This window comes from Poeciliopsis prolifica, unplaced genomic scaffold, assembly GCF_027474105.1.
Source record: "Poeciliopsis prolifica strain line A6 unplaced genomic scaffold, Auburn_PproV2 SCAFFOLD038, whole genome shotgun sequence".
NCBI classification, from domain to species: Eukaryota; Metazoa; Chordata; class Actinopteri; order Cyprinodontiformes; family Poeciliidae; genus Poeciliopsis; species Poeciliopsis prolifica.
Genome location: NW_026562413.1, coordinates 831982 through 856211, shown reverse-complemented (window position 1 = coordinate 856211; position 24230 = coordinate 831982). Strand labels below are relative to the sequence as shown.

Here is a 24230-nt window from a genome sequence, read left to right as displayed (position 1 = left end):
AAACTTTACTTCCCCCCCCCAAAAGTACATTTAGCACTTGAAATGCTGATATCCTAAATTAGTTGACATACTTAAGCCATATTGTTTGATATGAATTGTGCTCCCAAATCAAACATTTTCCAACTTGGTAAAGTAGACTGAAGATCAAGCTTTATTAGGGTTTGAAAACCAAGACATTTTGTTTGAGTTACATTAATGGAAGATGCACCGGCTCTAACTAATCACAAGTATGTACAATAGAAAATGAAGTACAAAACTACATTTGTCGGGATAAGGAACCTGTCATGTGACGCATCAGATTGCGACTGTGTTGACTGCAGACAATAAGGTGGGGATTCACAGAAAATGACTTTATTTTGACAGTTTTCCAGCGTCATTCCCTCTGCTCCATCTTAACTTTTGGGGGTTTGAGGAAGGACCTGTTCTTTTTCTCTTTGCTTTTTCCTTTGGTTTGGAAGGTCCTCCAGCTGTCCACACGTCCATCTCGTGATTCCTGCAGAATTTTAAAATGAAATTATTGAAAATACAAAAAAAATAATAATTACTCATGTTCCCAGTAAGGTTAATAAACACAGCACCTCAAAGTTCTTCTGCCATTCTCTTTCCCGCTTAGCCTTCTCCGCTGCCTCGATTTCTTCTTCTCTTGCCCTTTTTCTGGTTAAACAAGATGTATTAAGAATATAAAAACTCACCAGTGGATCATTTAAATAAATCTTTATGCAGTCCTACACCTGACAACATCCAGGTTCCAAGTACATGGCTCTTTACCTTTCATGCATTTCCTTTGCTTCCCTTTCCTTCCTTTTTATTTCAAGCTCAGCAAACAGCTTCATGGTTTGTTTGTACACAGCTTGTCTGAACTGGAAGAAGCAAACAAAAAAGCAAAACAAATTATATATATATTTATAATTAGTCAGCCAGGCAATATTCCATTAGAGGATGACTGACTTACCATGTCAGGGTCGTCTTCCTCTACATCCTGCGGTTTCCCATCTTTCTTTAGTTGCTTCTTTTTCTGCTTTACCTGTAAACGACAGACAATCTCTTACAGAACAGATGCAAAAAGGAATGTGATGGAATGTGTCTGTAGGTAAGCTGACAGACGCCACTCACCATATGCTCCACATATTCTTTTCCTGCTTGGATCACATCAACTGCTCGCTTCTTCTGCTCAGGATCCAGTAAGAGTTTGTATGATTTGTCCACAACTGGGAAGCAGTAAGATATAGCTGTGTGGGTCAGCTGCTTCACTGATCAAAATTGTTGCTTTTTACAGACACATGCTAATGAGACAGCTGAGTTTTCTTTAACCTGTTTAAAGCAAACAGCAGAATAAAGCAGAATAATGCTACAATCTTTATCAAGTAATATCTTTACAGGAGTATTTGTACCTTCAAAGGCTTTCTGTGCTCTTTCTGGGTCATCCTGATTTTTGTCTGGATGGACCAAAATGGATAACTATGCAATAAAAAGAGGGAGATGGAGGTTAAAACATCCATCCGCAGTCTGATTGTCCATCTGGTGTCAAGTACTTCTAGGGGTCAGTATGACTGGAAAAGTGCTGTACAAGTTCACTCCATTTCAAATTTACAAATAAAAAAAAAACACTAATCTTTTCTTACCGCCCTAAATCTTTTCTTCAGCTCTTCGTCTGTTGCTTCTGGATCAATCTGCAATACCTGAAATAAAATCAATAGCTAATCACATTTACAATGCATTTGGTAAAATAGCAAAAACAAAACAAACAAAAAAAAGCCAAAAGGCGAATAAAGTTGAGGTTGGATTTAAGGTTAGAATAAGACCCAAGAAAATTAGGAATTCAAAATCAGCTCTGCAAACTCTAAATGTACAAATAGTCATTTAAGATCATTTTCAAACTCCAAGAAAGGAACCACATTTACTGAACCTTTCAATAAATTGTTGGCTTCAAAAGTGATCCAACACAGTCATATTGTTTCCAACAAATCAAAACTCTTTAGACTCAAAGATAATGTTTGACATAAATCAAACAATACAAATCACATGCTTTAAAACATTAAAATATCACACAAGAAAATATCTCTGTTACCTCAAAAGGGTTGAGGTTGAAGTACGAGGATCCAGGTCTTAGCAACCTGTCAATCTGCTGCTTAGACGTTAATACAGAGTCCCTCTTCTCAATCTGCTTCACCTGTCGAAGAACATATGCACAACACAAACCATCATGATTTATTTTTTTTTAAAAAATCACCATGTTCATGTTCGCTATGGAGAAAAGTCTTATAACACAGAACTAAAGTGAAACCTTAAATGACGACTCTACTTTGAAAATGTACGAAATAATACAAACGTGTAGCACAATAGTTTTCAGATTAAACAATCCATCAGTAAAGGCTAGCTATAGTCGTTAGCTGATGCTCACACCTACTAGGCCTGATATGACCTGAACTATCGAGTTACCGACAAAGGCTTTTGGAAGAGAATCAAACGAAGCAGCACGCTTCTCAAAAGCACTGAAAATGTTTCAATATTTCATACCTCGGTGTAAAAGTTTTGAAATAATTCCTCCGACACACTCTGAGAGGAAGATTCTCCTCCAGCGGCCGCCATTTTCGCTTAGGTTTACATGTGACGTACCGGGTCACGTGACTCGCAAACCCTTCCAGGGGCGAGGCGTCGAATGTCCGATGACGTCAGATGACACGGGGACGGCGCAGTTCGACGTTCAGGTTTTTCCTGTGATTTACAGTGAATCGCGGGTCGCATCTGAACTTCTGATACTATTCTGCTGAACATATCCCACTCCAAAACAAAGTTGCACATTGGCGTAACAAAATATTTACGTTTCACGCCTGAAAATGGTAAAATTCAAAAGTGGCTGTTGGTTTCGCCAGACGTTTCAGTTGCTCTGTGAGAATACTGATTATAAAGCTCATCATTTTTACAGAGTCAACTCAAACAACTAAAAACTCTGAAACCCAAAGGGGCATTGAATGTTACTTAAGTTGTCAAGGTTTGTTCAAAGAGCTTTGGGAAGGAAGGCTCTCCTGTAGCAGTCAGTCTTGCAGGAAGTCACCTCTGACTGAAGGGGATGCTCAGTTGTAATGTTTTCACAACAAAAGGTGAATTGCACAACTTCTTAAAATATACATGGCTTTATACAAGCCAAAACATCCACACTTGATCTTTCCAATACAATCCAAATGCCTACTTATATTCACATCAAATTATACTAATAAAAGACAAATATTATTGCTAACTGGTCCAAAAAAAGATAAATAAGGAAAAAAAAAATCTAAAGACCAGTATCAGGTCACAGTCATGTCTTAAAAAAGGTTTTTAACTTATAAACATAAAATATTGAAATAAAGAAGACAACGTGTATTTACAATTTGATGCACAATTCGTTTTTATTTCACTTTCTACAAGACAAGTGTAGACAACCCATGTTTGTTTCTATAACGTGCAACTGATTACTTAAAACTATTCTATGCCTTCATGTATTACAATTTTGGTTGATGTTGAGAATAGTTATTGTGAAGGGAGTTATTTCCCCTTTTGTTCTAAAATAAAAATATAATTTTACAAAAATAGTCTAGGTTAAAAAGATAAAAGAAGCAAACCACAATCTAGACAAAAACAGTACAATTAAAAGCATAGATTTTCCTTTTAAGAGTAATTTTTGAAGCTGGATGAAAAGCATAGATTTCTTCATGTTGATGGGTCTGCTTGTCCTCCTTTCTCCCTTAAATATAGAGATGAAAACTCAAAATTATTATTATGACTCATTCTCTAAAACTAAAGCTTATAATTTATTTTCATTCTACATACACATGGATAAAAAGGTCAATCTTGCTCTGAATAAGTGCTTTTAAGTTGTTCACCCTTGACCCTTACCTGTAGGAAATCTGGTTACCCAAAACTCTGGAGCTCTGTTAGATGCATCTTGAGGTGGGTGAAAACCTGCAATGGATCTGGCTTGCACCAGGTGGAAATCACTTCTCAGACCTGGAACTAAGACATGGCCACACAGACAGAAAGATGCTGATGAATCAGCATGGGCATCAGTACCAGATCATGTGCAGAAACAGGAGTTGTCCCCTTTGGATTCTATTTCTCTAAGGCAAACCCTTTATAACAAACATCTAAAATCAGTTTAAATGGCACATGTTTAATTTTTTGGAGAATTAGTCAATAATGAAGCCTTACCAATCACTTCTTTCCAATTCTGTGAACTCATTCACATGGATGTGGGCAGCTCCTTTACTGCCTGGTGACAAGAGGCAACATAAACACACAGTTCTCATATGAAAATGTGCTTTAAGGACACCGCAGCATTAACAACTAGCCTTCTTTTGTTGCATTTCCCCACACATCCCGCACCCCACTTTTACCAGTGAATTAATGCAGCCCCCATACTGCCATCTGGTGGTGGTGAAAGCTAAAGACACCTATTTTTATGTGCAGCCATTGTTCTGCAATCAGTCAATCTCTGAACTATTTCAATCCGTTTCTCCAATGATGCTCACAAAAAACTCATAGTAAAGCTTTCTGCTTCAAACAGACCTGATAATTAAGTCAATCTCCAAGAAGCTGCCTCGGACAAAGAAAGGGATCACAACTGGAGTCACGTTGCATTCAAGCTGTTACTCCTAGTGGCCAAGAAGGGTAAATGCCCAGCTCCTCCTACTTGCAGAATGCCTTTGCAGACAGCTGCAGTGATTTTGGTGCAGTGAGCCAAGATATGCAACACACGAATGCATGATTTCAGTGGCATTTTGTTTACCAAACCAAAGACATCTTGGGATGCTGGTTTTTATTAGAGTTTGAACCAAGGGCAATTTAATCCTAAAATTGTTCTCAAACTTGTTTTAATGTGAAAACATTAGTAGATTCAACAAAATACAAACTGGTGATATGTTCTATTAATATCCTAAACATAGAAAACTTGGACTCATCCTCTTTGAACCCCGATAAAAAGGGTATCTTACTGTGCAAAAGATTTTAGTACATAATCTTTAAAAACAAAAATGTTTCAAAGAAGTCAGACTTTCTTGTTGGCTTTTAAAGTGGTCTTAAGAGATGGTTCTTCAGACTTTATGGTGACCTTATAAAGTGTTCCTCAGAGCTTTTGCTGCTTTGTTTGTCCATGTTCAGTCTTCATTCAACAATCATTTAGACAAAAACAGACAATTTTCAAGGTTCTGATGTCTTGTTTTCTTCATATTCTGACAACTCATTTCTGGTTTTGGATGTCAGACACGATCAAAGGAAAATTTGGCAGATTTTTGATTAATGACCAAATGATTGATGAACCACTAGCAACAAGGCTCCTAAATTCAACAGATGAATGTTTTTTCCCAAATCCAACTTAGAAAATAATCTAATTTAAAAATGAACTTTATATATTCTGTTACAGCTATCAAAAGAACCTTTTAGTATCTCTAACTGTACTTATCCTATAGTTTTCAGACAAAAATTTGACTTGGGTAATAAACCCAAAAAGCATCTGTCAGATTTCAGATGTTTGCAGGATTTCCCCCCCCCCCCCATTTTCTAATGACTCTCAGATGCTGTTAATCTGTCTTTGCGTATCTGACAATCGCTTTGTTCTCCTTTAGTCTATGTTCATATGATCCCAAAAATAAATGAAGGAAAAAAAAAAAAGAAACCTGCAGCTTATTCTCAACTCCAAGCCATCCTTTGGTAGGACAGGAGAACTGTTGATCAAAACGACTTTTCAAAAATGGCAAGAAAGTCTGAGCTGCATTGGAACAAATTATGAATTTGTGTTTTCAATTTTTTGCACAGTAATATCAATAACTGAAAATGTCTTCTTTAACTACAGATTATATAAAACAAACAAAAAAATAAACAAGCTTTTGAAGTGATTATAGTCAACTACAGGAGAGGAGGCAGTACTCTGTACAAGGCTGGCTCACCCTCAAGTACCGTTCAGGTGAGTTCCTCACTCTAGTGGTGCCGCTCGCTTTGCTTCTCCACCTAGGCAGGTTGGAATAAGAGGACAGACACATGAAACAAAATACAAAACAATGACACCAACAGGTAAAGGCTAGAGAATTGTTATTCGTCGTGGCAAACACATTCTCTCAGGTGAAGCGTTCTGTGCGTGAGGTTATGTTTAAACAATGGTAAACCTCAAGATGGCCAGATCCTTGGCATCTTTGACAGGAGAGAATAGATCCTCTGAAAGCAACAAGATCAAGTCAAATCGACGGAGATCTATTCCAAGTCAGCGTGCGTCACACTTTGAATTGAAGGGTTTTAAGTGCTCACCATTACTCAAACTTGTTCTCAGCTTTTCATTTTACGGTGCACATAAAGTAAATATGAGTTCATCTGCAACCAACTTCATGTTTGAAACAAATGTGTACAACTAGGGAGTTTAAAGAAAATACAAACCTGTTGGAAAACTCGCTTTTCCATCAAGTCAGTTAGGAATTGCAGCTGCAAAATGTGATTAGGTCATGTAAACACCTGACAAGCAGCACATATTCTTCAGACGGATAAATACTGCTTCTTCCTGTGTCTCGAATCGCAGAAGAAAACATTTGGAGAAGGTAGATGACAATAGGTTTAAGAGAACAGTTTGAGAAATGGGAACAATTTTGGGGAATGTTTGTATGAATTGTTAATTTCACCATCAACAACAGTGTGTGCAGGAAATGCAGCAGTGTTACTGAACAAACATTTGAAGGATAGAAGTTACAACCCTGTTTAATCCAGACAAGGCCTCCTGTTCTGTTCAACTCTTGCAATTCAAGTTTATTTGTGGTTCTCCCTAGAGGGAAAAAAATTTTGACTTGGGGGGGGGGGAAAGAAAATTCTTCTTTGGAATCAATGAATCGAAGTTGTAGATCAAATCACAACACTGAGTTTGAGGTTCTGACAATGGACTGATGCTCATCTGAGTTTTATTGAAACGGAACAAACGTAAAAGTTATAAATACAAATAACATCAGAGAACAAACTGCTAAGGCTCTTAAGGTAAGCCAAACCAATTCCTACGGGGCAAGTTGAAATAAAACATGGAAGTTATGTTATCAGTTTAAAAAAAAGAAAGAAAACACAATTTATCTATCTCTAGAAATGCTAGGCGTACACTTTGGACATTACAAAACTTTTATTCTTTTTTTTCCTTTGGTGGATTCTTTTCTCCACCACTGCAAAAGAAATGAATACGAAGCTCTAACCATATGCATTTATTTACAAGCATGATCCTAAACTACTATAATAAACCACAAATTAAAAGGAGTACAAGAAGGGGAAGGGAAATGGGAGCATGGACACGAAACTTCCTGCAAGGCCATGTGTTGTATTTAATGTCCAACCAAATTTTAGAGAATGAACGTCCACTTTTTTGTCAGTGTTCTTTGTTGGCTTTAAAAGGACCAGGAACAAAAATTTCCAATAAAATTGTACTTATTTTTAAAGATGTGTCCCAATGTAACCGCAGGAGTAAGAAATGACCACAACGGTTACGTTCATTTCTTCAGCCAAAAGGATTTCCAGCCAATCGTCTTGAGCCAATTCTGCAGTCTGTCCATATTTCTGAGATATATGTATATACAGATATTTTTTCATGAGGGATGAAGAATAAGAAGAATAAAAAGTCAATCAAAAAATTGTGGCCAATCTCCTTTTTTTTTTCTTTTGTAGTTTTCCTCTTTTATTTGTTGTTGCCAAATACCTTTAGGTGCATCTACTTCCACTGTTGCCCATAAGAATCCTGTGAAAACTCCATGGTGTCATTACTGTAACCATAGTTACCGGAATAGTCGGCCCCTTGCTGCAGGGGCTGCTGGGCGATGGGCTGGGACCCCCAGTTCTGTTGGTTGTTGGTCTGACGGCGCTTGGAGTCAGGCTGGTTAAATACGTCGGCCTTCCTCTTTCCGCCGACGTTGCCCCCGCGATTGCCTCTGGCACCGCGAGGACCACGGCCCCTCTGAGGCTGGAAGGGCGCTCCCCGTCCTCCTCGAGCGCCGCGCGGGCCACCGAGCGGCGGCCCTCTCTGGGCAAAGCCGCCCCGGCCGCGTGTCGGAGGAGCGCCACGGGCTCTCGGAGGCGGAGGCCCGCCCCGGGTAGGGCGGGTACCACGGCTCCTCATGCTGTACATGTCTTCATAGCCGTAGTAAGGGTCTTCATAGCCACCACGGTAGTCATGATAGTCATAGCCATAGTAGTCATCATAGTAGTCCTCATAGCCATAGTAATCAGGGGGATAAGCATAGCCCCCTCGGCCACCACGGCCCCTTCCTCGGCCGGGTGGTGGCATGCGGGGTGGTGGGTAGTAGTAATAGTCATCATATCTGTGGGGGACATAAATATCAGATCTGTCACACAACTGACCAATCGTTAGGGCTGAAACAGTTAATCGTCAACTCGTTTCATCATTGATTAATTGCTTACTACAGCATAGAAACTAAAAAAAAAATAAAAAAAAAAGACCATTTGATGCAAGAAAAATACTCAGAAGAAATTAAGCCAAAATGAAGCAAGAAAGTTTCATGTTGGGCATTAAAGATAAAAAACAAAACAAAACAAAAAACTGCTTTGTTTGTAAATATGGTTTACTCAGAACTCCTCAAGTGGTAGTTTTTGCTTCACTCGGTAAACATACATGGAAGCAATGCTATGCTATTGCATTTTAGGCAATAAAATGTTTTTTAAAAAAATAGTTTATTCATTTTAATTTATTTCCAGTATTGTATAAAATAAATGCTTCAATGCTAAATCTGCAGAATTTGCCAGTTTTTCTTTTATTCCATTAATCATCAGTCATTGATTGATGATCAGACGTGACTGACTCACCCGCCACCCCTGGTGGTCTGACGGGCTGCTTGGCGCTCTTTCCTCTTCTTATCTGGGGGCTTCGCCAGGACGATCTCGATTTCTTCCCCTCCAAGCTCCTTACCATTCATTTCCTCCATAGCCTGAAAATCATTAACAATTAATTACTAATTGAAACAGAATCAAATACATAAATATCCTTTAAACAAACAAAAAAAATCCTACCTTTACAGCAGCATCCCTATCTTCAAAATGGACAAAAGCGTAATCTTTCAGCTTTTTCACTCGTTCTAGTTTCCCGAACTGAGAGAAGGTTTTCTCCAGAAGCTCCTCTGTCACAGATGTAGCCAGTTTTCTCACAAAGAGCACTTTCACCTGTGATTACAGTAAACAGGGTGAGTTCCTGGAAAACGTAAGACTGGGAATGGATTTTAAATGTGAACCACTCACTTTTGCCATGACTTCTGGGTCAGGCTCAGCAACAGGGTCAGCCCACTCCACTGTGACTGGGTTCCCCCAAACTTTGACCTTTCCACTCATTAGGCGACGGCGCGCCTGAGCTGCGGATTTGTGATCTTCGTACTCGAGGAAACAAAAGCCCCGGTTCTTCTTCTTGTCATCTGGCTGGTGATACAAGATCACATCTTGTAGCCCCTCTGTAACATAAATCAAAAACATATTTTGTTACAAACACAAATGCCTATCATTATTACCAACTACAATCTGATGAGCTTTTAAAAAACAATTGTTTCTTCACAACTGAACAAACCTGTGACTTTGCCAAAGTCTTCTAATATACTGTCTCTTGTCTTGTTTTTTGGAATCGAGCCAACAAACAGGCGATTGTTTGCAACAGATATACACACTCCCAAATACTTCCCAGGGCGGATTTCATGGTTATCACACTGGAAACAAAAACATATTTCCAAACTCTTATCAGAAGTCAAAGCGTTTTTCAAACTGTTTAAATTCTAAAACAAAAAGAAATGGTCATTACTCATCCTATTAGAAAAAAAACAGCTTCAGTTTAGTTACAACTGAACAACAAAAGTCACTCCGTTCGATTAAATTACTTACAAGCTTCACAGCCTTTTGCGCATCATCTTTGTTACAGTAAGTGATGAAAGCGTAACCCCTGTTCTGACCAGATAGGGGGTCCATCATTAACCTCAGGTCCCAGATGGGTCCAGCAGATTCAAACAGTGGCACAAGCTCATCTTCATATAAATCTCTGGGGATCTTTCCAACAAACACCTGAATGAGAACAAAAATACACATTTAAAGCTTTAATATTGAAATCTATGATGATGTAATTTTATCAGGTCGCGGTTAACTGTGTTGGTTTAAAATTTTAGTTTCTCCTTATCCGTCTGGCACAAGAGAAATATTTTCAATTGTAGATAATTCAAGTTTGAACCAATTTCAATTTGTTTTTCAATAATGGCTACAATACAGATGTTATTTCTTTAGACCTCAGGTGTGGAACTCTAGTCCTCAAGGGCCGGTATCATTTCAGTTTTTAGATGTGCTACAAGTAGAAAACACTTGAATGAAATTACTTAATTACCTCCTCCTTGTGTAGATCAGTTCTCCAGAGCCTTGCTAATGACTTAATTATTCTATTCAGGTGTGGTGCAGCAGAGGCATATCTAAAAGTTGCAGGACACCGGCCCTTGAGGACTGAAGTGTGACACTCTTTTGCTTTGACCAACTACTGACCTCAGTTCCAATCCCTGGCTGCGTGCCGGTGAACACGTTCTCAGGGGGAGGCCCACCGTACTTCCTTTGCCCTGTTGTTACATCCAGAGTGTAGCCTGTTCGCTCCAACAGAGCCTAAACATATATACAAAAGAATAATAAAATTATGTTTGCAGGGGAATGTGATGTTAACATTTGATCTTGGGGTTTTACACTATAAATCCCACTTAGGTTCCTAATTACCTTTATTTTTGCTTCATCTGGACCTTTAGTTGACTCCTGGACCTTGCTTCCTTGTTTTTCTCGCTGCCTGTATGTCTTCATGACTCCACAAAGGAAAGCACTTTTGTTCTACCAAGAAAAATATCCACACAAATGAGTACAGGCAGCAATAAAAAGTAAGTAAAAAACTGCTACTAAAGCAAAACTCTGAAGCTAAGCAGGTACCTGAACATGGGATAAGTCACTTTCTTTAAATTGCTGCAGCACGGTAAGTGCTCCTTCTTCATTGAACTCTCGCAGAGCATCAATAGCCCTTTCATCCAGGTCAGCATATGCCACCAACCCTGCAGAAAAAAAAGACACGTTAGCTACAATCAAATTAAACACACTTGAAGGTTTGTATTCTCATTTGTTTAGTTTCAAATTTCCACCTGTCTGGAAGATGTTATCTAAACTTTCAGCCACTTTCTGAGGAAGCCCAGCATCAAGCAGAGTTTGATAATTTTCTGTGTGCGTTGTTGTCACATCCATGGGTTCCTCTTCTTCCTTTGCTGGGGCAGAACTGCCATTCACCTCAGCGGCGGCCATTCTCCTGCAAGGAAAATAAAAGAAAAACAGGTGATTAAATCTTATTCTGGTCTAAACAATGTCGAATCAGAAATTCCTAAAAAATAAGAACAAGACAGCAGTACAAAAAAAATCTTAAATTCTGGTTCAGCAAAGTCTTATGATTTTCTTTAAAATGGAATTTATTTTTATAATATAATTTCAGTTTATGGTTATAAGAACCCAATTACCAAAAATCCATATTTTAATCTGGAATTCCTGAATTATAATAAAAGTGTGGAATAAGCAAGTTGGAGCAACTTTTAAAGCAAACTCTTCTAATAGTTTTAATAACTGTAAACAACTTGGAATGGTTTCCGTTGCGAGTTAAAATAGCCCGGGCTCTCACAGAAACCATCGGAACCTACAGTCCCGCCCCCTTCACATGCAAGCCAGCTACTAAGCTAAATGAACACGTTTCTTATGCAAGATCTAAGTGCTAATACTAGATAATCTAGATTATAAATACAAACGATCGAATAATTTATTTAGCATATTTCAGCATTTTAGCTGCGTTCAAGTACGTTTCCATCTTCCCTCCCAGAGCAGGACCAGTCGCTAGCCTCCTAGCTAGGTATGGAAGCTAACAGGCCTCACCGTGCCGAGAGACACCGTCCACAAGCCAAACAGACAAAGGGCGCAAAAACGGGTAGTTAGCAAAACTTACGGGTCAAATTCAGGCAGTCAACCGCAACGCGCTTCAGGACGTGATTTTTTTCTAATCTCTTACGGAGTAAGTCAGCAGGAAGACGAGTGTTTGTGTTGAACCCACGAGACAATTTTCCAGACACCAACGGTCTCGTCGTCGGCTCGCCCGAACAACGCAGCCGCTCATCAACCATCGCGAGACATTGAACGAGATCTGATGAAGGGCAATGAGCGTATGGTGGGTTCGATTTTTGTCGAAAGCGAATACAGGCGCCCTCATGTGGCGAAAAATTGAACAGAACATCTTTAAATGCAACAGCAGCAGCAAAGTGGCCTTCAAACGGAAGCACTCGTCTACAAACATTGGCAATTTTTTAAGAAAAAATTAAAACAGGTGCATTCTTACACATTTTCTGTGCATTAAACATTTAAATTTGATCAAAAATTTGTATTGTGATTTTCTACAAAAATCTAAAACATGCAGCGTCTATGCATTCAGCCTCCTTTACTCTTGTATCCCTTAAAAATATGCAAATCACCTAATTAGTAAAATCTGTAATTTAATCTCAGTATAAATACAGTTGCTTTATGAACAGCTAAACTGAACCATAGTAAACAAACAACTTCATAAAGACCCAGGAATACAGCAGACAGGACAAAGTTGTGGAAAAGCTAAAAGCTGAGTTTCGTTATGTCTTTGATAAAAGGGCAAACCATCACACAGCTTGGCAAGGAGACCATATTCTCTGTGATGAAGTGGGGCTTCACCAGCTCTTCTAGTTTAAAAACATGCATGTTGCGTTAATTGGTCTCTCTAAGTTTTTGATAATACTGGCTTTTGATAATACACAGAAGGACCATTGTTGAACAAGTTTTTATTCCAAGTACCGGTAAATATTTTTTGAGCTTCTGTTGACCAGAGCATACTCACTATTTGGCTTAAATTACTAAAATATTCCTGATTACCATTTAAAAATGACGTTTTCATGTGAGATACATATGATTATATGTGTGCTCTCTAGTTAATCCTGCATCTCTGATAGACTGGCCATGGGGTATCCAGCCTCTCACCAATGACTGATGAAGATGTGCACCAGACCTTTGATAAGTGGGAATAGACAATGGTTGATCAACAGCTCAGCTTTGTTCCATACACACTAGACAACCCGGAGTTTTCCCTAATACTAACAACACTAAACAAGCTGACAACTGGACAATTCAGGAAGATGAATCACTTTATTGTTTCAGCCCTTAGAATGAGGTCAGTATGACAACTTATGATCACAAGATCTGCCTTGACCAGCAGAGGAAACAAGTGAAATTCAACGAGTGGTTGCACTCAGCTAATAAGTCAGAGTGCGATTCTCTGCCTCAATCGTCATGTGACAGCTTTCTGATTTTGCCCGTATGGCGGTCGATCTCTCTTTGTAGGCGCTCAATCTCCTTTTTATGATGTTCAATCTCCTCTCTGTGGTGCTTCCTCAGAGCCTCCATCTGCTCCTTCTCCCTCTCCCTGCAAGTAAACAAAATTCAGAGGGTTAAAAGACTCACCTGGTACATATGTATGTTAGTGCAGTTACTACAAGGACAGCGAGTGGCTCACCTAAAGTACCGCTCCTCTTCTGCCGCTTCCCGCTTTCCAAACGCACCTCCTGCTGTTCTCACAGATCCTCCACCTCCTCCACCTTTCCCTGCACCTTTGCCAAGCTCACCAAGCTGATGAACACAAAAAGCATTCAGTCAAATCATTTATTAGATTATCTGAGTTAACGCCTTGAAATCAGGAAATCTGTCTCTTCAAAAACTCCTGCTTTTTCTGAAACTTCGCCTTCAGGTAGTCATTGCAACATCAGTCCTCTGGTAACCCTTCAACAATGTTTTACCAGTGTTGGACTGAGAAGTAGTTTGTACAATGAGGTGAGCAGATGCCCAATTCCACGAGGTGCTTGCTAATCACTGCTGGCTAGTCTGAAGGAACTGAGTGGGGAAATTGTGGAGAAGGCATGACTTAGAAGCTTGAAAACTACAAATTAAAGGAGGAGCTTCAAAAGCAGAGCATGGGTCCACTCTGACATTTTGCACAGCTAAATGGTTGCCATGGGAGGTTAAAATGATTTCTCATACATTAAAGAATCAAAGCAACACTCTAGATATGTTTATGATTAGAAAATAATAAAAAGCAAATCTCAAAAAGGAGGATTTTAAATAATACCACCCCTTTAAAAGTTAGACTTACTTCTGTACTTTACTAGTGGATTTTTAAACTGTCTTTAGGTATTCTGTTACTCTTGTCCAACTTTATACCAAAAATATTGATTTAAAAAAGAGAAATTCTCCTCTGGTTTAAAAAGAAAAGCTGACCTTCTTTCTCTATTAATAATCAGAAGAAATCCGAAAAAAAAAAAGGATTACGATGAAGAATAGCTCCCACCTGCAGCTGCTTCTTGTGAACTGTGAATACAAAAGCGTAACTCACTGACCCAGTTTTCTGCTCATCTACTTCAAGTCCTCAGTTGGCTTGAATTGGTGAGAGCATTTACAAACACAATCTTCCCATACCTTGTGCATATTATGAGATTCAATAAATCAAATTTGGAGTTTAAAACATGCAGAATGTCTTTCATCAGAAAAACAATGTCCTCTAGAAAGTAGCATGCTTCAAAGCAGTGTGAGAGACTTACATTTCAACTCACATATGACGTCTACTGCAGCATTTTCATGCTGCAGAAGACTATACAATAATTTTGTTGATTATAGTACTTTAGCCTCATCTGTGTGCACAACGACAAAGGAAAGGAAACAGAGTTTCTCACTTGTAAGCAAGATGCTGTAATCCAGTTTAAATGTTGCCCAGCCTACCAGCAAATCCAAGAGCAACAACATTTATGGAGATTTATTATTGTTGTTAAAATGGAGCTGATATTGTTCACTACTGCCGTATGATTGGACACAAGGAGGAATTTCTGCAAACTCAACCATTCCAGATAACCAGCCAAACTTTCTTAGACATAACTTCATTAACTGGAATTACCTGCTTATTGATTATGTAGGGACGGAGTGGATTTAGTCATTTGGATTCTGACTAATTGAACCCATTTGTTTTTGTGCAGTGCCTTGAAATAACAATTATTGTATATATTTTGGTGTACTAGGTAAAACTTAAGTAAAAAAAATTAAAATGCTTAGGCTAACAAAATGTAGCATGAACAAGAATAAAATTTGTATCTATAAATTGTTTTAATAGATCTTATTGTTAAATATATGGTCCCAGACAAACTAACCAGATCAATTTTTTGTTTATTTTTTTGTCATTTTGCTTTTTATGCACCATTTGCATTGACAACATTAAAACCTTTTCAGACTGAGTGCAACACATGCTGGCCTCTCTCCTGAGGGCCGAAGTCATGAAGGGCAAGGAGACAGGTGGACTTTTCACAACCTTCAGCTTGTCACTTCTGCAGACAGGAGGAGCATCCTATTTTATATGCAGTGGCCATGCAGACAGAACAGTTCTGCACAGTCAGGTGTGCTCCAGTCCAGTTTTTTTCTGTCTTGGGGGAAACCTCTTAATTAGCTCCACACGTGTTTAAAGTGTGACTCGTTTGGTCAAAGTCCAACTTGGTTCTTAAACACCTCCCTCTCCCCCAATCTTAAGATTCATGTCTGAGTAAAACACAACAGCATGCATTTTGTTTCCTATCCCAGAAAAAAACCATATTAACTTGATCAAGTTAAAAGTCATTAAATTTAAAGCGCGTCTGTATTCTGATGGTTACGGTCATGCCTGGACATGAAAAAAACAAAAAAAAACCCACTTTGTGTCAAAATCCGAAGTCTGCACAGGGAAAACCCTTTTTTAAACTGCATATTTTCCTTTGACTATTTATTAATCTTTCTTTCAAACACATCCTTTTAATAATATGTAAAAAGAACATTTGACTGCAGAGGATTTGAACATGCAATACTGCCAAATATTAAATCAGACTGTGTACGTTTGCTTGGGGAGGGGCTGTTGATATGCGTGTCAAAGGTTTGGAGGCTAAACCAAAGCCATGCACGCAACCTTTACTACTGTTAGTTTTACTATATTTAGTAGAAACACTGTTTAAACACAGAGTGAGAAAACTTGAATGTACTCTTTGCAAAAGGTGCAACAATCGATTGCTGGGCAAACAGGACTGGAATTATGGATACAAAAACGCCAATCTTAAAGAACAATAGCAAAGACAGGAGAGACTGCTCAAATGTTTCAATTTCATTTTATTTTTTTAAATGCAAAAGTAATTTGTTTTTACGCACTGGCTGCAAAGTGAAATCCCTGTAAAAATCTACTTTAAGCACTCATAACGCAACTAATGTAACAAGTGCAGTGTAAAGTAAGTGTCGAGGCAGAAAATCGACTTTGTTGTCGAGTGACAAATAAATTAGGCGAGCTAATGCTAACCTATTGGAACAAGTACCTGGTCAGATGACATCCTGGTCTGGGTGGCGATGCACCTCTGCAGGCTTCCCCTCAGAAACAGTCGCGCCATTTACCTGTCAGACACAACCAAATTCCGCCCCGAAAAACGCAAAACCTGGGCCACCTTCTCACCCAACAACTTCGAGTCAGAAAAGCGGAAATTTGAAGTAAACGTGTCTAAACTGGGCGTGGAGAAACTCCAACTGAGAGAAGGAGCGTGTGTGCTCAGCGCTGCCACCGCATGGCGAGGGGGAGAACTACAGTGGAGGAATTCATGTTGAAAATGTTGTAAGATTTGTGTAACGGTGAGCACCTACACACATTCAAATGTGCTTAATTATGTTTTGATAAATAACAATAATAATAAAAAAACACCAAATAATACAAAAAAACCCCAAAAAACAACAACACTGCTTTGTTAATGGATGCACGATTTTAATGAATTTGGCGCAAAACAATCAGGTTATTTCCAAACTCACTTCCTTTTTATTTTGTTTCGTACAGTGGCCAAATGTAAAACTAGCCATTGTACATGTGCCTGACCCAACTTTCACTATATTGTATATAATGAACAGCATAATAACAAAGCGCCTTGCATGAACATGTGACCATAACAAGATGGATCATCAAGAAAATAAACACTGCAGTAAAAATGTATTATACCCTTGATTTTTTCATAAATGTAATTGATTTTTATTGGGTTTATTGCAGGCTGCATGGTGGTATAGTTGGTAGTCATTCATTGTCTTGTTAAACAAGAAGGTCATGGGGTCAAATCCCAACCTGCAAGGAGTTTACATGTTGTTCCCATGCATGCATACTCCATCTTCCTCACATCTTTCAAAAACAGGTTAGTCTAATCAGTCCCAGTAACTAATTGTAACATGCATGCATGGTTGTTTGTTCTGCATGCCTCTGTATTGCCTTGCCCTGCCATTTCCTGGTTTCCTGGCAGCTTTTAAAATAGTTTCTTGGTATGGTTTGACTGAACAACGCTCAGACAGAAAACTTGTTATATTGTTTAATTAAAAAGCCCTACTTTATTTTCACAGTGCAAATGCAGTGTAAAGATTTTTTGTTACAAAACCTTTAGAAAATCATTCATGCCTTTCCTTCGGCTTCAAAAACATGCACTATTTTGCAGAGGGCTATTTCCTAAAGTCCAAACATCATTTGACCAAATGTAAGGATTTAATATGAGAAAATGTAAATCTAGCCACTGTACATGTGTCTGACTGTCATTTTTTTAGATATCTAAAGTCTACCTTCCTCTGAAAAGGAGCAGGTAAGGTGGACGATACTGAATACTGGAGGAAAACCTGTTAGAGCCTTGAGAAAGACAACAGTAAAGATACAACCAGAACTGCAATGGAACAGTTTAAATAATTTCTAAAGTCTTAGAATGGCTTAGTGAAAGTCAAGATCTAAATACAATGGACTAATTATGTAAGGGCTTAAAGAAAATTGCTGTCATGCATACTGCATACATAAAAAAGCGGGAACATGTAAATAAAATACAAAAAAACCTAGAAGTAGGAAAACTTTAGCAACTGATGGACACAGTTTTTGATTTTTTTTTCGTAATTGTACATTCCTTCTTAGTTTGCACAGAGATTTAATTTGAAATAATATTTAAATCTAAGGCAAAACAAAGAAATTGGCACTTTTTTCTTCTCTCCAAGCAATAATTCAGCTTCCGGACCATTGTGGAGGTGATTAAATCTTTCATGTTCACCCAGTACGAATTCCTTCAACTCTAACGCAGATAAGTAGGAAAACAGCCTTCTGTTTCTTTTCACAGATTTGTCCCTCTGTCTGATGTCATTTTACTGACGTTTGAAGCAATACAATTACATACAGAGGGTGCTCGTCTCTCGAGTGCTGGATGAGACACTCTCAGCACCACAAAGGCAGGCTTCGCACTGCGAGGATAGGAGGTGGGTGTTCAGTACAGATGAGTCATGTCGGAGTTCCATTGATGAAGAGCACCCCAAAGCCCAACAGAGCTTAGCCCAGCACAGAGCCGCATGAGCTCACCATCACCGATGAGCCCGTTTCAACGTCTGAATCCACGGGAGGTGAAGGTCGACGAGCCAGTGCTGGCGTGGGGTTTTGTGCTGATGACGTACTGCATTGTGCCAGTCTATTGAGCCCAGAGATGACCCTGATGATGTGGAAGCGCTTTGCTGCCCCACCGTTTTGTGCAGCATCCTTGGTCTGTAAATAAAGACAGGAAAACAGAAAACAGAAAGGTTGAAGGCCTGCTTGGGCCTTAGAGATACTGCAGGAGAAAAGGAACGAGCAGCTGAAGAAATACTTGTGCTGTTAGCTTCTTTTCCGACGTTTATTTCTGATTACTGAGTGACATCTTTTTCTCAGATGCGACAGGAAGCAGCCCAAAAGAGGCAGTAGCAGCTCTGCAACAATTGGTGGCAGTGTGTACTTGTGTAAGAAGAGATCATCTACGGTAAAATGAGTAGAAAATAAAATAAAAAACTGACTGCATGTCTATAGGTTTAGTCATGCTTTATTCTTGTTATAAACCCTGCAACCAATATGTATTTTGCATTGTCACACATACACATCCAGGTTTGCCACTTTAACTTGTGCAGTCATAATGAAAGCATCAAGTTCTTATTGCAGTAATTAAATTAAATAATATTGTCTTTCTCTGCCAAATATCACAGAGTTCTCATTTTGTCTCAAAAGCAGATTGATTTTTTTTTCACGTTTGCAGAACATTATGTGCAGAGTGAGAGACCAAACATGAAGACGTGATGTCTACATATGAAACAAAACTCCAGATGCATTTGATGAATGCATGGAAATGAGAGAAATAGTTCAATTTCCACACAGTTTATTCGGGATGCAACACAAAAAAGACAATAAACGTATAATTTTTGCATAATTTACCAAATGCATGATTGCATATTGTATGTAGCTGCATTAGTTTCACATGTGTTACAATCTGTGTTGTATATCTACTAAATAAAGTTTTTCTCCTGCAGCCTTTTTCCATGTTTCTTCGCTCTTCTTTTCTATCCATGACCAAATATGGACTTCCAGTCCACCGGATGCACAGCAGCCAGTTACCTAAATGCTGTCTGAGCTGAGCGCCTCAGTGGCTCAAGTGTTGCAAGAGGAAACTGTATGCTGCCAGCAGCGCTAACCTGAGCAAAGACAGAGTAAGGTCATACAGATGAGATAGAGGGGTACAATGCAAAGGTCCTGTTTCATAATTTCTGCCTGCAAGGATGATCATTTAAATAATTTAAAAAGCTTGTTTCTAGCATTTTGAATTTAATTTGCATGATTCCATCAGCAGAGCTTTTTAGTCCTGCAGGCTTTATAAATTCACATGTTTGTCATGGATAAAGCTTGTAGTCTGCTTTCGTTTGCCAGAGCATCAATGATTTGAAAGAACATCTCAGCAGTCATATCTGCAGGATAATAGCAGAGTGATACATTTTGCTCTGTTTTTGATTTTAACACACGTAGAAAGAGATGCTGAGTTTGTGAAGGAATGGAATGCATTATTTCTTAAAATGCATAATTGTAATAACCTTTCAAATTTACACTCTTCACGCATGAAATGTTGCCATTTAAAGCATTAGGATAATCTCAATTAAACATTTTCCACATTTAAATGAAATATTATTTATCCAGCCTGTGTCCTAAAACTATCAGAAGCCACAGCTGCATGTTTTCTCTGATGATACAAGACCTGCATTCAAGGGATTTAATCCAGCAAACTTAATTGCACCAAGCTGAATAATTCAGTAAGCATTTCAATCTGGAGAATAAACCCCGCTCAGTTCTCAACTTGCTTTGCTTCATGTGCATACGGCTTTGTCTTTCTCAGGGTCGGCTGGAGCTGAAATACATTGGTGTTAATGGCTCTCATGAGCTGCCTGTTTGCTGCCTCTGTTGCTATGGCGACTACCAGGACCGATAAAGGAGGAGGGGGTCCAGATCCTTTGTGTTCTCTGCATACAAGCTCCTTTCGATGAAGTCGCAGCTCAGATATGACATGCCGAACCTGCTGGCTCTCTGAGAACATCACAAGTTTTCTCCTCCACTTCGGTGCATTTCTCGACTCATCCATGACAGTCACAAAACAGCATGTGCCCTTCTCAAAACAGTTCATTCAAACGGCAAAACGCCACCGACTCGCCTGCAAAAGCCAATCTCTTTCTCAAAATTCTTCGTTCATCCCTCAAAAGTGAAAATCTGTCGGTGAACACCTCAGACTGACAAGCGGTTCTTTCTTTGTGTACGGAAAAGATAGTCAAATTGAAAGGAAAAGACAGCAAAATTGGGGACGTAAGACAACTTCCTTGCAGTGCTGTAAGAATTACAGTCCAGTCGTTCTGTTCCTCCTGACATCAACATTTTGATCAACATGATCAATTGAAAATGTAGGAAACAGCAGAAAATTTCACACCATTACATGCATGGACATGCCAAATCCGATGCAACATTTTCAATAAAAGTGAAAAAACTTTTTGACATGCACGTGACACAATGATTTGAAGATTTATTCATCAGCTGAGACGGACAAAGCAACTGAGAAAACTGCAAAAAAGAGAATTTTTTACTTTAATAACAGATTCTTGAATCAAAACAAATTTTACTGCAGGTTGTTGTAATAATTAAAAAAGTTACATTCATTCTACAGGCATACTGACTGCTTTTACAGATGCAATATTTTTTAAAAGAAATTATTCATATTCCTTTAGAAAGGAATATTAAAATGATTCATATTAAAATGATTCATTTTTGAAATAATATTCTATGTGTTTCTTATTATTCTTTCCAGAAAATGCCTCCTAAATCAAACTTTTTCTCTCAGGTGAATCTTAACCTTTATACAGTTATGCTCAGCAAACACTCACACATCCCAAACAGGAATTTAGAGAACGAGAACTTAACAATCATGCTTTTGGACTGTGGGATGAAGCCGGATTACCTGGAGAGGACCCATGCATGCACAGAACATGCAAACTCCGTGCAGAAAGACCCCGGGCCGGGAATCGAACCGAGGACTCTCTTGCTGCAAGGCAACAGTGTTACCAACTGCACAGTCCACAATTGGACCATTTTGTTCATAAATAAGGTCTCAGACTTTTCATTTAGATGACAGAAACTTTCATAGATATGAAAATTTACTTTGGAGGATTTAACTATTTTGATTAAATGACATGCCTTGGCAGCTAGTTTTTGCAGGTTGCACTAATTGTTTGGAGGAAATGCACTCCAAACAATTAGTGCAACCTGTTAATAGTTAATAGTGAGGTGAGAAATGTATCTAGGCAACTGAGGAAACCTATAATTTCACCCTCTGATGGAGAGTATTATTCTCTATGCTACCGCATTCATCTGAGGGTCAAACAAATAGTTTGACCCTTTCTCATTACTCAACAAAACCAACAAAATCTTTTGTCGGTTTTGTTGGTAAACCGATAAAAGGCCCAGAAAACGTACATATGCATATATCTAAATAAAGGAATAACTTAGCTCACTTCCTTTGAAAACAAAACCCTTGTATGTGCAAGTAACCCACATCATGTAAATTATATGTTTGTTTTCCTTCCTGAATAATTTTTGCTTTATTTTCAACTTTCATGGCCGAAATATAGTCCGTTCAGGTGATTTCTATGGTGCAAAATATCACTTTAAATTGCATGGCTAATAACACTGAAGACAGTCATTTGATTCCATAAGTGCAGTCAGCCCAGGGGGTTAGCATATCATGGGAACAAAGTAATGCACCGCAGGATTTCAGCTCTCAAGAGCATGTCGGCATTTCGGTGTGACGCACAAGCACAGCTGTAATCCAACACAGCTGACTTCTTGCCTTTCAGAGAAAAACCCACATAAGAAGGAGGTCCATTTCTAAATGCACACTGGTTCTTTAGTTCTTCTAATCACTAGGGAAAGTGCAAGGAAATCAAAGGATGTGTGGGCAAAAGAGAATATGCCAGTGTGAGTATGTATGCATTAGATTTTAAGGTCAGCAAGAGACCACTTAGTTTCCTCTGCATCCCTTCTTATCAAGTTTGCACCTGAGTATTTTCTCACAAGATTATGTGATTTCCTCAAAAACAAAGAGGTTCTGCATCAGAAATGGACCAACAGAAGCTCAGGCGTTATAAAGTCTGGTTTTATTTGTTACACTTTGACAGTTAAGCTTCATCTCAAACTTGCTGAGCTGGAGATGATAATTCTCAAGTTCATGCTGCTTCGTTCTCCGATTATGCACAGTTTGAAAAAAAAAGAGAAAAAAAAATGTGCCAGCAACTTGGGTATTGTCAGAAATTTTTAGTAAGGAGCTATCTTTTTTTGTATTGTCTGATAAATGCAGATAAGATGCAATGTTTTTTAGCATGCATTGGTTTTGTTGTTCTAATCATAGCGATTAATCTTGTTTTTTTTTCCCCCAGCCTGATGTTTTTTAGGATCTAATGTTGCATTGCTAAAATATCTGGTTAAGACGGCTCTTCAGTGTTCTTGTTTTCCACCAAGGTGCTAATTAAAATTGGGATTCATGTTGTTTGGGTGTTGAATTGGGAATTGTGTGCATCTGTTTCAGTAATGAGGCTTGGGGATGTCATCAGCTTTGGGATTCAGATTTTGATATAAACAAACATGCATACACAGAATGTATGAATTTGCTTATAATTACTGTGACTGCAATTGAATTATCGCTGGGACTGAAATAAGCAAAATAGCTGGAAATGTGCAAAAAATTATATTTACTGAGAGTAACTTCCACATTTACTGCAGATTAGGTAAAACCCAAATCTATAATTTGAGTGCTCTTGACCTTTTGTATTTTTTAAGATTGGTTTTTAGTCTTTTTCTTAAGTTTTGGATTGATTAGATTCTCTTGTAATCTACTTACTTTAGCTTCTTTGCTTCATAGTTTCAGAAATGACTCTTCATTGTGGCTTGTCACATGCATGTTCTTTTTATTTATGAGGATGAGAACACTTCAGGGCTGCAGACATAAATTCAAGTGAGACCATCATCCATTTCCCCCCTGCTTTTTAATACCTCTTTGTATTTTCAGCCACTCTGTTCTTTTGCACCTCATTACACCAAAGAAATAAGAACGATAGGCGACAAAGCAGAAAAACTGTCGAATTCGCTCCAACATTAGGTTGCTGATTGTCATCATCATTAGCAGGCTGTTCAGAGTTTCACTTTGACGACTTGTGGTGGGGAAATAAATTAGCACAAAATGTTCAAACAGTCTGCAAAGTTATGCAAACGAAATCAGGGGAAAATGGTTGTGTCATGTGAAGATGTGATAGCTGTGAAAATAAAACATGAGGCGAAGAACCATTTTTAATCAGACTGATCTGCTCTCTGATTGACCTCATAAAAATGAGCAGAGCTGCCAAAAGGAATCATGTAAATCTCCGTTCTGCTTATGCCTCACAGCAACATTAATTCAGCAACACTGAATTAAGAAAAAAGGACAAGAAGTGATTAAAAGAGCAACGAGAGCGGGATCGGACAATATTGAAGATGAAGCAGGCAAATCTACATTTGAGCCAACTCCTAATTTTAGAAATGATTCTGGCCCCTGTTAATTCTTTTTTTCTCATTACTCAACATCGCAAGTTGTTTCTCTCTTGATGATGATGTGCCGCCTTTCGAAGGATGGAAATAGAACAGAAGAGAATTACACTTTCATCGTCTTAAATGATTGCTGTTTTATGCACCTGAAAATAACGGCTATATTTAGAGAGCAACATGTTCACCTCAAGCTTTAATGCTGCTGGAGTTCAACATCTTA

At 38.6% G+C, this 24230-nt stretch overlaps 3 protein-coding genes across 5 annotated transcripts; all 3 read right to left on the bottom strand.

Annotated features, from left to right (window-relative positions):
- Nucleotides 1-128: 128 nt before the first annotated feature.
- On the bottom strand, nucleotides 129-2624 carry dnajc8 (DnaJ (Hsp40) homolog, subfamily C, member 8). Its single transcript, XM_055053778.1, has 9 exons — nucleotides 2518-2624; nucleotides 2069-2170; nucleotides 1623-1679; nucleotides 1392-1458; nucleotides 1114-1208; nucleotides 953-1024; nucleotides 769-860; nucleotides 579-654; nucleotides 129-493 (listed from the first exon to the last, which is right to left on the bottom strand). The coding sequence occupies exons 1-9, from the start codon at nucleotides 2587-2589 to the stop codon at nucleotides 374-376; spliced, it is 753 nt and encodes a 250-aa protein (XP_054909753.1). The 5' UTR covers nucleotides 2590-2624; the 3' UTR covers nucleotides 129-373.
- A 745-nt stretch (nucleotides 2625-3369) lies between these two features.
- LOC129375027 (heterogeneous nuclear ribonucleoprotein R) lies at nucleotides 3370-12233 on the bottom strand. Of its 3 annotated transcripts, XM_055053813.1 has the most exons (15): nucleotides 11984-12233; nucleotides 11142-11302; nucleotides 10936-11054; nucleotides 10732-10839; nucleotides 10510-10623; nucleotides 9868-10044; nucleotides 9560-9695; nucleotides 9241-9446; nucleotides 9016-9165; nucleotides 8812-8933; nucleotides 7771-8309; nucleotides 5922-5982; nucleotides 4189-4249; nucleotides 3877-3993; nucleotides 3370-3724 (listed from the first exon to the last, which is right to left on the bottom strand). In XM_055053813.1, exons 2-12 carry the CDS (start codon nucleotides 11296-11298, stop codon nucleotides 5948-5950), a joined length of 1863 nt encoding a protein of 620 aa, XP_054909788.1. In that variant the 5' UTR covers nucleotides 11299-11302; nucleotides 11984-12233; the 3' UTR covers nucleotides 3370-3724; nucleotides 3877-3993; nucleotides 4189-4249; nucleotides 5922-5947. The 3 variants fall into 3 exon arrangements, with proteins under 3 accessions (XP_054909788.1, XP_054909786.1, XP_054909787.1); XM_055053811.1 differs by lacking the exons at nucleotides 3370-3724; nucleotides 3877-3993; nucleotides 4189-4249; nucleotides 5922-5982 and having other exon boundaries at nucleotides 6898-8309; nucleotides 11984-12231; XM_055053812.1 differs by lacking the exons at nucleotides 3370-3724; nucleotides 3877-3993; nucleotides 4189-4249; nucleotides 5922-5982 and having other exon boundaries at nucleotides 6898-8309; nucleotides 12047-12231.
- Nucleotides 12234-13181: 948 nt separating this feature from the next.
- Nucleotides 13182-16623, bottom strand: LOC129375028 (ATPase inhibitor A, mitochondrial-like). The gene is made up of 3 exons (XM_055053814.1): nucleotides 16425-16623; nucleotides 13568-13680; nucleotides 13182-13477 (listed from the first exon to the last, which is right to left on the bottom strand). Exons 1-3 carry the CDS (start codon nucleotides 16494-16496, stop codon nucleotides 13336-13338), a joined length of 327 nt encoding a protein of 108 aa, XP_054909789.1. The 5' UTR covers nucleotides 16497-16623; the 3' UTR covers nucleotides 13182-13335.
- Between the last annotated feature and the right edge of the window lie 7607 nt (nucleotides 16624-24230).

Bases quoted from the DNA above. Each gene is read 5' to 3' on its own strand.
- LOC129375027 (XM_055053811.1), bottom strand. From the start codon at position 11,298: ATGGCCGCCGCTGAGGTGAATGGCAGTTCTGCCCCAGCAAAGGAAGAA. The intron at 11,055-11,141 runs GTGGAAATTTGA...TTTTTTCTGCAG, and splicing joins AGATAACATCTTCCAGACAG to GGTTGGTGGCATATGCTGAC. The intron at 10,045-10,509 runs GTCAGTAGTTGG...GTTCTCATTCAG, and splicing joins AGCCAGGGATTGGAACTGAG to GTGTTTGTTGGAAAGATCCC.
- dnajc8 (XM_055053778.1), bottom strand. From the start codon at position 2,589: ATGGCGGCCGCTGGAGGAGAATCTTCCTCTCAGAGTGTGTCGGAGGAA. The intron at 861-952 runs GTAAGTCAGTCA...TGCTTCTTCCAG, and splicing joins AGGAAGACGACCCTGACATG to TTCAGACAAGCTGTGTACAA. The intron at 494-578 runs GTGCTGTGTTTA...AAAATTCTGCAG, and splicing joins AATGGCAGAAGAACTTTGAG to GAATCACGAGATGGACGTGT.
- LOC129375028 (XM_055053814.1), bottom strand. From the start codon at position 16,496: ATGGCGCGACTGTTTCTGAGGGGAAGCCTGCAGAGGTGCATCGCCACC. The intron at 13,681-16,424 runs GTACTTGTTCCA...TGTGTTCATCAG, and splicing joins CCAGGATGTCATCTGACCAG to CTTGGTGAGCTTGGCAAAGG. The intron at 13,478-13,567 runs GTGAGCCACTCG...GTTTACTTGCAG, and splicing joins GAAGAGGAGCGGTACTTTAG to GGAGAGGGAGAAGGAGCAGA.